The following is a 13592-nucleotide window of genomic DNA, read 5'->3' as shown; positions in this document are numbered from 1 at the left end:
ACCTGACCTCCATGGCATTATAACGTCCTTCCACCAATGATGGGCAGGTCGAGGAGGGGGTGAGAGTGGTGACCCCAAGAGCTGACATCGAGGGGTCTCTCATCAAGGTCACGGACATTTCAGACAGCTGTGGAGGAATGGAGATGTGGACTAGAGTTTCTGCACAAAGGCAGGCACGGGCAAAGGACCAGCCTCCTGCTCATATGGGGAGAAGCAAGACCCCTGCCTGGCAGGATCCTCTGCTGGCATAGTCCTCAGAGCCACCAGCTCTGAGAATAGCAGGGCAGGCAGAGGAAGCAGAGACCCCAGAGCAGGGATGACTTGTGTCACAGTGCCCAATTGGCCCCTGCCCAGCCATTTCCCCAGGCACACAGCCATCCTGTCCCCCACAGGCCCAGCAGAGCCTGGGGCAGCAGTATTACCTTGCTCTCACTGGCGCTAATGCAGACGTGGCTGTGGCTGTACTCCCTGTTGAAGGTGTGCGTGAGCAGGCGCAAGCACTGCAGAGAGAGGAGGAGGACAGTGGGGCACGAGGCACCTTCCTCCTCCCACTCCTCTTAGGCTTGCTACTGCCACAATCCCCAGCCGCCCAGTGGAAGCCACTTCCTGGCTTCATCCCCGCAAGCTGGGGATGCTGCAGGATGGTACCTTCACGGCCAGCTCCTTCTGCCTCTCGCTGGGGGTTTCGGGGGGTGAGGTGCGGCCCTCAGGGGCCCCGTCGGCAGAGAGCGGGGAGGAGACGCAGGAGGTGCTTCGGGACTCAGAGTCCTCGCCGGAGCACGGGGACAGGGTCTCCAGGCCCAGGCGCTGGGTTGTCTCCAGCTTCTCACGCAGTAGCAGGTAGTGCCTTGTCTTCTCCACCTGGGCACAGGCACTCAGGCTCAGAAGTGGCCCCCTTCCCCCTCCCCAGGCCCCCTTAACCCATCTGCTCATTAGCTGTAAGTCTGCTGGGATCTGGCTGGTGTCAAGGGACAGGAGCACTGGCAGCACAGCCCCACTCCTGCCTCCTCCTGCAACCAGGAGGGCTGTGACATGCAGGGTGGGGAATCTCCCCAGCACCAGGAGGGTGGGGGGCTGCTGAGCTGCCAATTGCACCATGTCAGCCCATTTCTAGCTCAGACTCTTACTTCTTGCAGGAGGCTGAGTTTCTCCAGCTCCCACTGATGGTCAAGGATGAGGCTGTCACTGCGGGGCCGCCAGCCAGCCAGGTTCTCCTCTCCCCGCACGTAGGCAACGGAGGTGTCCAGAACGCGCCGGCGCCGTCTCTGCATCCCTGCGGGCACACACACACAGCTGGGGGGTGGGGGCAGATGCACAGCCTCCAACCCAAATGCCTGGCTGTGCCTCCCAGACCCAGGTGAACACCTGGGCAGAGGCATGACACTCACCTGGGCTGCCGGCATCGGCCACACGGCAAAGGCTGAGCTCATAGACTCCGGTCACACGGTTGCTGTGAGCAAAGAGAGATGAAGCGTTACTGGCTCTGCCCCATCCCCACACCCCAGTTATTTCACTCAGGCTGCTGGGTGAAAGGAGAGCTCCAGTCCCTGGGTGAGGGCTCGCCTGTCCCCAAAAGGCAGGAGCATCCTGGTACCTCTCGGAAGCCCGCAGGCTGCCGCTGCCAAAAAGATTGCGGATGGAGCGGGAGGCAGGAAGTTTGGCGTCCCGGGAGTAGAAAACCATGCAGAAGTCTTTGGTGATGACAGCAGGCTGAGTACAGTTCTCCATCTGCAGCAGGGCAGGGGGGAGGCATCAGGGGGGCTGCCCAGCAAGTCTCTCCCACCCCTGTGCCCAGCAGTTTCCACTCCCAGGGTTCCAAAGGGCCCCCAACATATAAGGTGAACCCTGCACTGCATAAGCACTGGCTTAAGATGAGCTCATGCTGGCTGCACCCCAATGGCAGGGGAAATACCAGACTTTGTTGGTGTATAATGACCCCAGCCAAGGTCCTTGCCTCGATGTAGGCTGACAGGGTGATATAGATCTTCTCCCGGTACGGCGTGACACGGTTGAGCAGCAGCGAGTTGTGCATGGAGCTATCCCACGCCGCCTCAAACTGGTAGAAAGTCCTGCCAAAAAAACCCAGCAAGGCCGGTAAAACAACACCCCTGGAACCTCTGGTGAGCGAGCAATCAAGAAGTTGCCATTGTCCCCCCCACAGCGCTGCGGCAGGCCTGCAAGGACACACACATGCAAGTGCGGTGGGGACAGGTGGGGACAGCCACTCCAGAGGACACAGGCTCAAAGCAAAGGGCACGAGGTGTGGTAGGAGGAGGACATGGCACCCTCGAAATGGCCAATGGGGTTTTGGGGAGGAGGGACCGTGGGAGGAGTGGGGGCTCAGCTGGGGTGCAGGCAAGGCAGAGCAGGCTGGGAAGGCAAAGGAGGGCAAAGGAGGGTTCATGCCCCATCCCCGTGCTCAGAGCAGGGGGCTGCCATCCCCAGTGCACCCGTGCCAGTCCCCACCCTCCAGCCTGGGGCACACAGCAGCCCTCAGCCCCTGCCAGGAGCGGCTGCTGCCACTCGGGTGACAATGGCCAGAAGGGAAAGGAAGGAGGATGCTCAGCACTAGGAAGCTGCTGCCAGTCCACCTCTGGGTGTGCAGCCCACCACATCAGCCAGGTCCCTTTCCTCAGGTCTGCCCCAGTCTGCCAGCTCTGGGCTCCGGCAAGAAGCTGGGGACCATGATTTGGTGGCTGGCCCTTGTCAGGCTGTCTCCCCTGGCTCTTGGTCTGCCCTCATCGCCAGCCCCATTCTCACCCTGCTGCCTCAGGCCCCTTGCTGTGTCTTCCATGGCTCCCAGGCTGAAAGAAGGAGCAGGGGACACCCAGTCCCACTCACCTAAACCTACAGGGTCCCAGAGAGGACAGTGCAGCCACCCAGAGCCAGAGTGGCAGCTGCCCTCCTTGGGTGGGCAACCGAGGGTGAGGGAAGTGGGAGGTGGCTCCAGCAGGAGAGCATGGGGGATCCTCGTTTCACCCCATACCTCACTCCAGGGCTCCCTCCCAGGCCAGCCCTGGCTTTATGGTACACCCACTCCCCAAACCCACCCAGAGCTGCCTCAGCCCTGGCTCTCGCCCACGCATCCTCAGGAAGCCATGGCTCAGCCATGTCTCACTTCAGCATGTCCCCAAAGCAGCATCCAGGTGGCTGAGGAGCAATTTTAACAAGAGCCAGGGCAGCCAGCAGGAGCAGGGAGAGGCTCTTAACTGTAAATTCCCTGCCTTTAGAAGAAGAAGGAGAGTGACGCTTTCAGAGGTGTATAAAATACATAAAATCCCCTGGCGTGAGACAGAGCCAAGGTGAAGGATTGCTTTGCAGACACAGGTCGCTTGAGAAGAGAGCACTCCCCAAGGAGGAGGAGGAAAAGAGGAGCCTCAGGGGAGGGGAGAAAGAGCAGAAAGCAAAGGGAGGAGGCAAAAGGGAAAGAGAAAAAAGCAGGAGGGACCAGACCGAGCAGGTGCGCATGAAATACCTAGTGTCATTTCCCAGCGAAATGCTATAAGTGGAAGGTGACCCAAGGACAAACACACACACATACACATACAGAGAAACGACAGGTCAGAAGAGCCCCTTTTGAAGGGACTCAACCCGTATTAGCACTGCTGGCCAAGGGAGCTCCTGCCTAGCTGGACCCCAAATGGGAACCCAAAAGGAGCTCGGTGAGGGCAGACAGAGGCTTACCCGCCTGGGTGGAGACCCTCAGCCTCCCATTTTCCTCACAGTCCAGCAGCTGGGAAGCAAACACATGTGCTCCCTATCCCCTTAACCACCCTCATGCCATTGCAGGGCAAGGAGCTCCCACCCAGCACAATCCCCTGGGACGGTGCCAGTTGTGGGGGAACAGCCGTCCTACCACCACCCACGCAGCAGATGATTTCTTGGCCCATCTCTTGGTCCACAGGGAGACCATCACTGTGCTGAGAGACCATGGGCAGCCTCTTATGCAGTGAAGGTGCTGTATTCATCTGGGAGGGGACAGCTGGAGGGACAGCTCTGCCCTTTGACACCTCTGAGCAGGACCAGCTTTGAGTTTCTGTAAGGAGCACAACCTCCCAGGCACAAAATTATGGAGCCCATCAGAACTCAGGGCATCCCATCCCTTGTCTCCCAGGCACATCTCCCTCTTCTTCCATCGTGGGGCACAGTGGTGAGACGCCCCCTCCTCCAGGCCCTCGGCAATGCTCTCATCCAGAAGCTGCTGGCACATCCCCAGCTCTGGTGCCTCTCACCCACATGCCACTCACCAGGCTCACCCAGCAGTCCCAGCTAAAGCCTGCAGTTCTGGAACAGCTGCTGCCCCTTCACACAGGGGTACAACAGTCTGTGCCGTGGTACGGGTGTGCGCACCCACTGCCACACCTGTGTACAGACACACTGCCCGTACGCCACACCTACACCCACAGGACAACTGTCACGGGGTGGCCAGCTGCTGCCACACCAACTGCCATTGTCACCAAGTGCCCAGGAGAGGACAGGACATGCCCCAAAACTCCTATTGTCCACACCAGCCCTGCAGCTACTCCAAGAGGCATCAGGGGCCGAGCTGGGGCTGGGGCAGGAGACAACGAGGGTCTGGCACGCTTGGTGCCATATGCCAGAGAGATGGGAGAGTAGCAAAGTCAAAAAGCAAGAATAAAACCAAAATCAGGCAATGGGGGCGCAGGCGTGCGAGGGTGAGCGGCAGCCAGCCAGAGCGTGGCCCAAACAAACAGCAAAAGGGGCCAAGTGAGCGAGAGGTGCCAGGGCAGGAGGGAGAAGGGATGGGGCATGTGGAGGGATGAGGGGCTGGATGTCCAAATGCTGCCTCCGGCGGGAGTGAGCGTGCCGAGGCAAGGGGGTAGAAAGAAAGAAAGGAGAGAAGAAGGGGGAGTGGAAAAAAACCCAATGGAAACAAATAATACCTAGGCATATCCGAATCAAGAAACTGCCTGCAAAAACACAAAACAATCACATGGTTAGTGTGGGCTCGGATGGGCAGCAGCAGCTGAGGAAAGCGAGGGGGGACAGCAGGCACTGCCCCCCATGCCTCCTCTGGGGCCTCCTCTCTGGGCTCTTGAGGCAGGAATGGATGGGTACTGGGGAGAGAGCTGGACCACTCCCCCAGCCTTCTTCTGAGTGGCTCTGGGGAACTGGAGAGGCTGCAGGGGGGGAGCTAGAGCTGCTCCAGGCAATGGAGGCTGCATGGCACAAGGCAGCAAAGCGGGGAGCACAAGCGGCTGGGAGGAGGGTGAAATGGGCACTATCCCTGCCTGCTGCCTTCCTTCTGCCTGGCCTCACAGCTGCAGGGCGAAGCATGCATGTCTGCATGCGGGGTGGAAGCGGGGGGCACTGCAGCTAGTGCCCTGAGGGCAGCTGGCTGTGCCCTCCTCCCTGCCCAACCATGGGCACAGGCTCCATGGGATGGATATGGGATGGATATGGCATGCACGCCAGCCTGTGCCCCCAAATTGGGGCTGCCCTGAGGCACAGGCTCTCTGAGCGTGCAGAGGCAAAATCCAAGCCCCCTGTCTCCATGCTCCCCTTCACACCCCAAGCATCCCCTCAGCCCGAGTTGTGTCTCCTTGTCCTGCAGGACCTGTGGGGTGGAAGGCAGAGCAGGAAGCATGTCACTCCTGCCAGGCTACCCTAGACATGCCACTTGGCTGCATCTGGGACCAGCTGGCCAGATCAGGAGCTGACAAAACACAGCGTAGCCCCAAGAGCCTGTGGGTGCCACAGCCACCCAGCTCCGAGAGAAAAAGCCACCATTGCTCCACTGGGCCAGTCCTTCCTCTCCTGACCATCCCTATGTGGCCTCCTTCTGTATCCCCAAGGCTGTGACAAAGTCTCCTGGTCCGATACTTGCATACACACTGACCCCATGACTCGGCTCTGCTGCCCAGGCACTCTGTGTGGGTCATTCTGCCATGTCCAAGAACTGCCTGAGAGTGCTTAGGGTAGCACCTCCCATCCAGACCCCCATCATTCGCCCTCAAAACACCCGGCCTTGGGACAGGCCTCCTTGGGGCAGTGGTGACCCAAAAAAAGAAAAGGGAAAAAGTGGTCTCCATTCCTCACCAGGATGCTCCTACACCAGCAACCACAATGCACACAGGCAAGGACCAGTCCTGCTGCTCCTGGTGCTGGCAGTGACCATCCCCATTTTGTCACGGCTGCCACACCAACACATTCTGGCCAGAGACACCCACCAGTCCCCTGAGTTTCACCAGTAGCCCTGGTGCAGAGGAGAGCTCTGCTCTCTGCATCCACAACTCCCCCTGCCACCAAAGGACCCAGCCAGGGAGATCTTAAGACATAAAAATCTTCCAGTCCCACTGCTTTTACATCCTGCCAAACCTACAGCGGGGGCACCTCTAAGCAACATGATCTAGCAGGGGGTTTGGAATGAATGGTTTAAGGTCCCTTTCAACACCAGCCACTCTGTGGTTCTCTGATTCTATGACACAGCCCCCTGGGACAGGCAGGAAGGGGTGGGCATCCCCAGAGTCATCCACACCGATGGGAATAGCTTTCCTGCAGCACTTCCACACAGATGGACCTGCTGTGGGCACCAAGTGTCCTTCACAGCAAGTTTGCTGGGACATGGGACAAATAACCCATGTGGCAAGTCCCCCCCCAGCCACAGAGGTGGGACGTCCTCCCAGCACTGGCACCAAGTGGCTGTGTCAGGCGGTCACAGCTGGTACCAGAGAGCAGCACCCACACACAAATTCCCTGTAGTGCCCTCCCCAGCACAGCAAGGCCTTAGGGAGGAGGAGGAAGGGGGCTGGCAGCCCTGAACACCAAGCAGCTCCAGAAAAACCCTGCCTCAAGGCAGCAAGGGGTCAGCGGGACCCTGCAGAAGGGCCAAGAGCTTTCCAGGGGAGAGAGGGGCTACTACTTGCCCCCCTCCATCCCTCACCACAGCAGGGAAAGAGCAAGAAAGAAAGCATCACGCACCGGTCATCCTGGGAGGGGTGGATGTACCCGGAGGAGAGGATGTTCAGGGACAGAATGTTGGGGTCAATGAGTGACTCGTCTGCTTCTGGGGTGTTCCGAATTCGACCTGCAAACACAGCACAGGGGACACCTCTCAGAGGACGGGCAGTGGCCCTGTGAAGGTCCCTGTGAAGACAGGGGCAGACCACCCGCCTGCAGCCCCCCTTGTCAAGGACAGCAGTTGCCCAGCACTTGGCCATTCAGCACTTGAGATCCTGGTCCAGCTTCTGGACACGGTGGCAGGGGGTGAGGTGTCCTGCCCATGCAGTGTCCTGGTGCCACCTGCCAGGCGGCCACTGCTTTGCTGTTGCAGGGCAGGAGGGGAGATGAGGCGTGAAGCCCCGCATGGGAATGTGGGAACACGGGATTGTGAAACAGCCCGAGAAGATGACTAGGAGCTTGGTGGGGCTGGAGGCTGGCTGGGCTTACCCACAACCAGCTCCCGCACTTCCTTCCAGCGGATGAGGCTGCCCGTTTCATGCACCAAGGTGACGGTGATTCTCCGCTGGATGCCCTGAGACCCACGGGGCCAGAGAGAAGGGACAGTGGTTAACACAGGCCCCAGCAGGAGTCAGAGCCAGGACAGAATCTTGGGCAGAGAGTACCTGGTGGAGGAGGAAGGTCCCATGGCATGGCATGCCTCCACGGTGGTCCACGACAGCAGGGATGTAGCTGGAAGAGATCGTGGTGTGACACAGAGCCCTGCCAGCCTGCCCAGAGGTGCTGAGCGCTGGGCAAATCCCGTTGCCTCCCTTTCCCACAGGACTTACTCGCCATTGGCCTCCAGCTCACAGATCTCAAAGAAGACCATCAGGTCGTACTTGCACTGGCAGGGGCCAGCACTGGGCCGAGTCATGGTGCTCAGCTTCGTTGCAGGCACTGCAGTAGGTTGGAAAGACAGCTAAGAGGGTGAGCCCGCTGCTGGCATTTGGAGTGAGGCACATGATGGCAGGGAAAGGGCAGAGCAGGCAGGGACCGTGGGAACACATGCAGAGGCGGCAACAAGAGCGTCATCCCAGGGACCTTGCCAATCACTGGAATGCCTTCTCCCTTGCCAAACATGGGGCACCAAGCGTGTCAGCATGAGGCTGGCCTCACCCATCCCCAGGATGCACACCAAATGCCTGCAGTCTCAGCATGAACACATCCCAAACCATACAGTGCAGCTCCAGGGACTGTTTGGGGACAACCAGTGGGAGGCTCCCCTAGTGCTGTTGTGGTGACCGAACAGCCAAACCCCTGCAACTGGGGCCTCAGCAGCCAGTGCTGGGGGGACCCCAATATCCTTGTGGGACGGTGGGGCTGGGTGGACATCTGAGCCACCCAGGACAAAGAGCCTTCTCCCTGCTGCTCTGCAGGAGGTGAGATGGGGTCTTTGCATCTGCTGAGTATTGCAGAAATTAGTGTCTAGGGCTTTTGGGTGCTCTGGCCCACAGAACCTTTTCTGGTGCCCCTGCAGTCCTAACTGGTCCATCTGGGGAAGGGGACCCTGCACTCAGCATTGGAACTATGGGGGGCACAGGAGGAGGAGGCCAGGTTCCCTACCTGGTTTGGAGAGTGGCATCACACGGGGGAAGTGGCGCCGGGACGGCCTCAGTGGGCTGCAGACAGAACCAGCTTGGTTAAAGCATCCCCAGGGATCCCCAAACCTGGCCAACCCCACCTATGCCTTAGGGCCACTCTTTTTTGGGTCCCCAGGCAGCCTGCTGCACCTGGAGCCCCTGGGGCAGCCAGGGGCTGGGGCTGGGGCTGTGCCCACCTCAGGACGTCCTTGCAGAGAGGTGGGAAGGGGTGCTGCTGGTAGTGGCCAAACACCTCAAACACAATTGGCTGGCTCTTGATGTATTCGATGAAGGATTTGGTCACCTCCACAGCAATCTAGAAGAGAAAGAGCCACCGCCGGCACAGTTTAGCTGGGAAAGGAGATAGAGCCAGTAACAGCACCCTTGGGAGGGTGCAAACCTGTCAGTTCCCTGCATTCCTCACCCATTCCTCCCCCCATTCAGGGATGCTCTCCCCACCAAGACCACTGCTGTGGAATCCCAGCCTTTTTGGGTGGACAGCAGAGGTTTTTGGTCCCTCGCTTGCACATCCACCATCTAAGGTTGGCTTAGCTGGGTGGCTGTGAAAGGCTGGGAAAGCCAGCAGGAATCTGCTGCCCTGGGGAGAAGATCCAGCCAATGGCCCTGCAAAGACTCCAACAGCCACAGGGGCAAAGGGGTGGAAGGGGAGAGCTACGCACATTTTGGACGTGATAGAAGCCCAGTGGTGGTCCTCGTCCCGTGTTCTTCAAGGGTTCTGTCGAAAAGGCCTCATCGTGACGATGGATGAAGCTGTGGAGGGAAGGAAGGTGGCTTGGGGGCTGTGGGATGTCAATGTGCCAGAGCAGGGGGGGTAGTGAAGGCAGGAACCAGGATAAGAGCCCGGTCCCCCTGGGGCTGCTGCCCGCACCCTTGGCTGGTGCAGCACTTCCCGAAGTCTCTCCCTGCCTTTTGCCAGCAGCTGAACAAGGGCACTGGCACATTCCACAGCCCTTGGTTTTGCCTTCCCATCCACAGAGGGCTCACAGGTGAGGGGGTAGGGCTTCCTAACATTCACCACCAGCTCCCAGGTGATGGCTGGGGCATGGTGGGCAATGCAGGGCCATGGGGCACTGGGGGCTCACTTGAACTGGCAGAAGATGTCTGCATATTCTGCAGAGATGCTGGAGGCTTGCAGGACCGTCACACGGAAAGTGAAGATGCTGCCCAGCTTCAGGTGGTCCAGAGCCACCTCCAGTGGCCCATCTGGCACAGGCTTCTCAGGGCTGTCCAGGAGAAGGTCCTCTGGGGTCACTGCAGGGATGGGGAGGCCCTTAGCAAGGCAGGGTATCACCGCTTTGGTGTCTACCACCAGCCCCACAGTGGGGCAGTGAGCTGTTGATGCTGGGGTGGGTGCGAGAGGCTGGGTTCTGGGGCAGGGGACTGCTCCCAGACTGCCTGTCGCACCTCCTCACCTGCGCAGGTGTTGTTGTTGACCTCATCGGCAGAGGGACCCAAGTCGCTGACCTGCCCCTGGCCTTCAACAATGCGCAGCTCCTCCTGAGAGGTCCCCGAGCGAGACATCCCCACGGAGGGGCACGACTCCGACTGGAACTGTGCCAGAAGTGGTGCTCAGGGATGCTGGTGGACCCCAAGGTGGTCCCGCTTGCACCACTGCCAGCGCCCCAAGCACCAGGGCACTGCCAGCTCTCCCCTCCCACCCCGTGGCAGCCCCTCTGGGACACGGGCGAGAGTGGGGTGCATGGGTGGGTGCCTAAGGTTTGGGGTCTGCCTGGTGGTCCCTTTGCCACAATGCCTGCCCCTCTAGGAGCCTGGGGGTCCCTGTGGGGAGCATCGTGGTGGCAGGCAGAGGTCTGGGGTCCCTGGGAACACACTGAGAGCTGGCCCTGCTGTACCTTCTCAAAGTGCTGGTCATCAAAAGAGATCTTGGCTGTCCCCGATTGCCGCACACCAGAGCCGTAGTCAGGGGCTTCTTCATCCGCTAATGGAGAGATGGGAGTGAGCCAGCACAGGGGGTGCAGGGGATGCAAGGGGCACATTTTGGGAGCATTCTCTCCTACCTGAGATGGCCTGGACAGCCACGCGCAGGAAGCCCTTCACCTCGCCCTTCTCGCTGACGATGGCCACGCGGTGGACCAGGGGCACGGGGTAGAGGAGGTTGCTCAGGTAGACGAAGGCCCTGCCAGAGAAGGGGGGGGAGCACAGAACAAGGGGGGAGAATGGTCACTGCTCCCACCCGCAGGTCCCCAGGCACGGCTGGCGTGGCCGGCAGCGGCCGGGATCCCAGGTCACCGCTCAGGGCACGACCGCGGTGCTGCAAAGCAAAACTAAAGAGAAGGCAGCCAGGGCCAGGCGAGGGGGTGAGGGGCAGCGGGCGGGCAGCGTGTTGCGGGCGGGAGGGTGGGCAGGAGGGCGGCACACGCCGCAGGCAGCACCACAGAACACACTAGACTTGCAGACCTCTCCAGCTGTCACCTCCGTGGCAGGCAGGACTGGAGGGGGCTGCACTGGTGCCACCATGAAGCTGGAGGGCAAGAGGACCTTCTCTGTGGTGGAGAGCTGGAGGACTTGGGCAGGAGGTGCTGTGACACAACTAGGGCGTGGCTGCGGAGTCACTGTGGGGAGGACAGGGGCAAGGCAGGGGGAAGGGTGGGTGACAAGGGAGATGGAGGCTGTCAGGAGCAAAGGAGGTGAGAGGAGGAGGTTCTGGACAGAGGCCAAAAGTCTTCAGAGATGAACCTGCTGGGGGTTCCTGGCCCTGGCTCTGTCCACAGTGTCGCAGGACCACTGGAAGGAAGGCTGCATGGCGTGACTGGCAGCATGGGTGGCCTGTGTCCCCCCTCCCCATCCCTTCATACACATGGCTTCAGAGTCCCAGGCCACCTGTCAGCATGTCCCAGGGACGGATGGCATGCCTGGCAGGTCTGAGCCTCCCTGCTGAACTCTGTGGCATACAGGTCACCAATGCTGCCATGAAGAGGTGCTAGGGTCCAACATGATGGTTGCACCATGTCTGTGCCAGCACCTCCTGCCAGGCCACAGCTCCCTGTTTCTCAAGTGTTTTGGGTCCTCTTGCTGCCTCCCTCCACCTCACTGCCAGCTGTCCAACGGTCCTCTGGCTCTGGCCATGGTGGCATTCCATACCCTTGACAGTGACAAGTCACCTTTGGCGCCGAGCTCCCTGCCGAGAGGTTCAAACTAGCCAGCACCGCTCCCAGCAAGACGGAGTGTGGGGTGTCCAGCACCTCTCCCTGGAGCACCCACCAGCATCTTGACACGCAGTGTCGTTGGGTGTTGTGGGGTGGGATGGTGCTGGGGCTGGTCAGGACACCTCTGCTTCAGGAGGCTTTCATGAGGGTCGCAACTCCAGTGCTGCTCAGGGCATCCCAACCTCACAGGAGTCTTCTCAGACATTTCAACGGTACCCCAGAGTGCCCAGGGGCTCTTGCAGCCCTACATTTTCACCCGATCCCCAAAGTCCGGAGGTTCCCCCTGTTCTGATGACTCCCATTGACCTTCAACTGCTGCTCGAGGCTTTTTCCATGCAAAGTGTCTCCAAGGTCTCAAGCAGGTGAAGCCAAATGAACGTCTCCCGATGGGCCCGTCTCACCGCATCTCTTCTCAGATGCTACCAGGGACAAGTGGCTGGACCATGCCAGGGCTTCCTGGCAGGACCACATGCCCAGGGAAGCTCTCAGAAGCACAGGGATCTGGGTGCAGCCGCCCACCCGAAATCACAGGGCAGCCGGTGTGAAAGCCGAGGGGTGGAGAGGGCAGGGAAAAGTGGGAGGGAAGTGGGGCAGGCAGGGAGGAGGGGGACAAGTGTTTCACTAGAGGAAGGAGGGCAGGGACACTAACCACAAGATTGGTGAGGTGCAAAGATGGCATGCTCAGACCAAAGAAAAGCCTTTCCAAAGGAAGACAAAAGTGAAATAACCCCAATTTTTGCTAAAGCTTTGAAGAGAGAGAGCCAGCAGCTAAAAAAAGAATAAAAATCCCCTTAAAATAACCAAAATGAAAAAAAAAAATAGAAGAAAGAAAAAAAAAAAAGAAAGAAAGGGAAAAAAATCAAGGACAAGGATCCAATCATAAACCAATCCAAGCACACTTCACAAGAAATGTGGCCGGCAGAGCTGCTGCAGGGGGAGCCAAACCCAGGGCAGACTCAAAAGAAGTTGGAAGGCGCTGAGCTCTGGGGAACATGCCCCCGGCACGGAGTGGGGCCGCTGCCACAGGGCCTTGTTTGGTTTTTTGAGGTGCCCTTGACAGTTTTGGGGTTGTTTTGATTTTTTTTTTTTTAATAAGGAAAAAAGGAAAAAAGAAAAGAAAAGGGGAAGAACCCAGCTCTTTCGGTCTGAGGCTGCAGGACTCTTACCCCACCTCCACCCTCTCTGCCTGCTCTAGCCCCTCCTCCCCACCACATGGCCTGGCTCTGGCACACTAAGGAGAAGGAGCCCCAGATCAGCCCATTCAGGGAGCCCCAGCCTGGGGGAAAGGCTCTGGGACCAGCTCCTGGCACACACTCCCTTGGGAAAACCCCAGAGAGAGCTGGCAGCACCACATCCCATTCTGGGGATGGGCAGATGGCTCCAAGTTTGGCGGCACGGCCAGCTTTGGGGCAGCTGGTGGGCTTCTCAGGGCCAAGACTGCTGGAGCCCAGTGGGGTCTCCCAGCCAACAGGTATGAGAAATCAAAGCTCTTGTCCTTGGCTGGAGCCAAAGAAGAGTTGGAGCCTGCACCCAGGTCCCCACAACCTCCCTGGACATCCCCTGTGCCAAGCTGGCAGGTATGGCCCCAAGCTAAGCACTGGGTAAAAGCAGCAAGAGCAAATGCCACTTCTGGCACTCCCTCCTGCACCTGGCTCTCTGCTCACCCCCCTCAGCTTCATCTTCTCAACCACCTAAGGGACATCCAAGCCTCTGCATTTGGGGGACTCATGCTGACCAACACAGCTGGGATGGCCAAGCCAGAGCCAGAGGCACACAAGGTTTTTTAAGTCCCTGCATGTTCCCAGCAAGTGGCACCACTGGGCCACCCCGAGCCAGGCGGGAGGTGGCCCCCCCGGGACAG

At 59.4% G+C, this 13592-nt stretch overlaps 1 protein-coding gene across 17 annotated transcripts in view; it reads right to left on the bottom strand.

The window, feature by feature from the left end:
- KIF1A (kinesin family member 1A) overlaps positions 1–13592 on the bottom strand; it is a 40509-nt gene that overhangs the window by 4261 nt on the left and 22656 nt on the right. For 6 of the 17 annotated variants that reach the window (XM_027897638.1, XM_027897651.1, XM_027897642.1 and 3 more), the window contains 18 exons: positions 10583–10701; positions 10418–10503; positions 9977–10115; positions 9647–9815; positions 9224–9314; positions 8741–8859; positions 8527–8582; positions 7752–7860; positions 7587–7653; positions 7411–7495; positions 6943–7048; positions 1955–2069; positions 1595–1728; positions 1389–1450; positions 1128–1273; positions 649–861; positions 423–500; positions 3–127 (listed from right to left, as the gene is read on the bottom strand). In XM_027897638.1, coding sequence (XP_027753439.1) covers positions 3–127; positions 423–500; positions 649–861; positions 1128–1273; positions 1389–1450; positions 1595–1728; positions 1955–2069; positions 6943–7048; positions 7411–7495; positions 7587–7653; positions 7752–7860; positions 8527–8582; positions 8741–8859; positions 9224–9314; positions 9647–9815; positions 9977–10115; positions 10418–10503; positions 10583–10701 — 2019 coding nt within the window. Of the gene's footprint in view, positions 1–2; positions 128–422; positions 501–648; positions 862–1127; positions 1274–1388; positions 1451–1594; positions 1729–1954; positions 2070–3475; positions 3500–4904; positions 4932–6942; positions 7049–7410; positions 7496–7586; positions 7654–7751; positions 7861–8526; positions 8583–8740; positions 8860–9223; positions 9315–9646; positions 9816–9976; positions 10116–10417; positions 10504–10582; positions 10702–13592 lie in introns of all 17 variants that reach the window. The other 11 variants (XM_027897633.1, XM_027897636.1, XM_027897639.1 and 8 more) reach the window with 3 other exon arrangements.

The sequence above is a fragment of the Empidonax traillii genome, unplaced genomic scaffold, assembly GCF_003031625.1.
Source record: "Empidonax traillii isolate 1590-97213 ecotype Southwest subspecies unplaced genomic scaffold, ASM303162v1 scaffold554:size495636, whole genome shotgun sequence".
In the NCBI taxonomy this organism is placed as follows: domain Eukaryota; kingdom Metazoa; phylum Chordata; class Aves; order Passeriformes; family Tyrannidae; genus Empidonax; species Empidonax traillii.
This window is presented reverse-complemented; position numbering and strand designations above follow the sequence as displayed.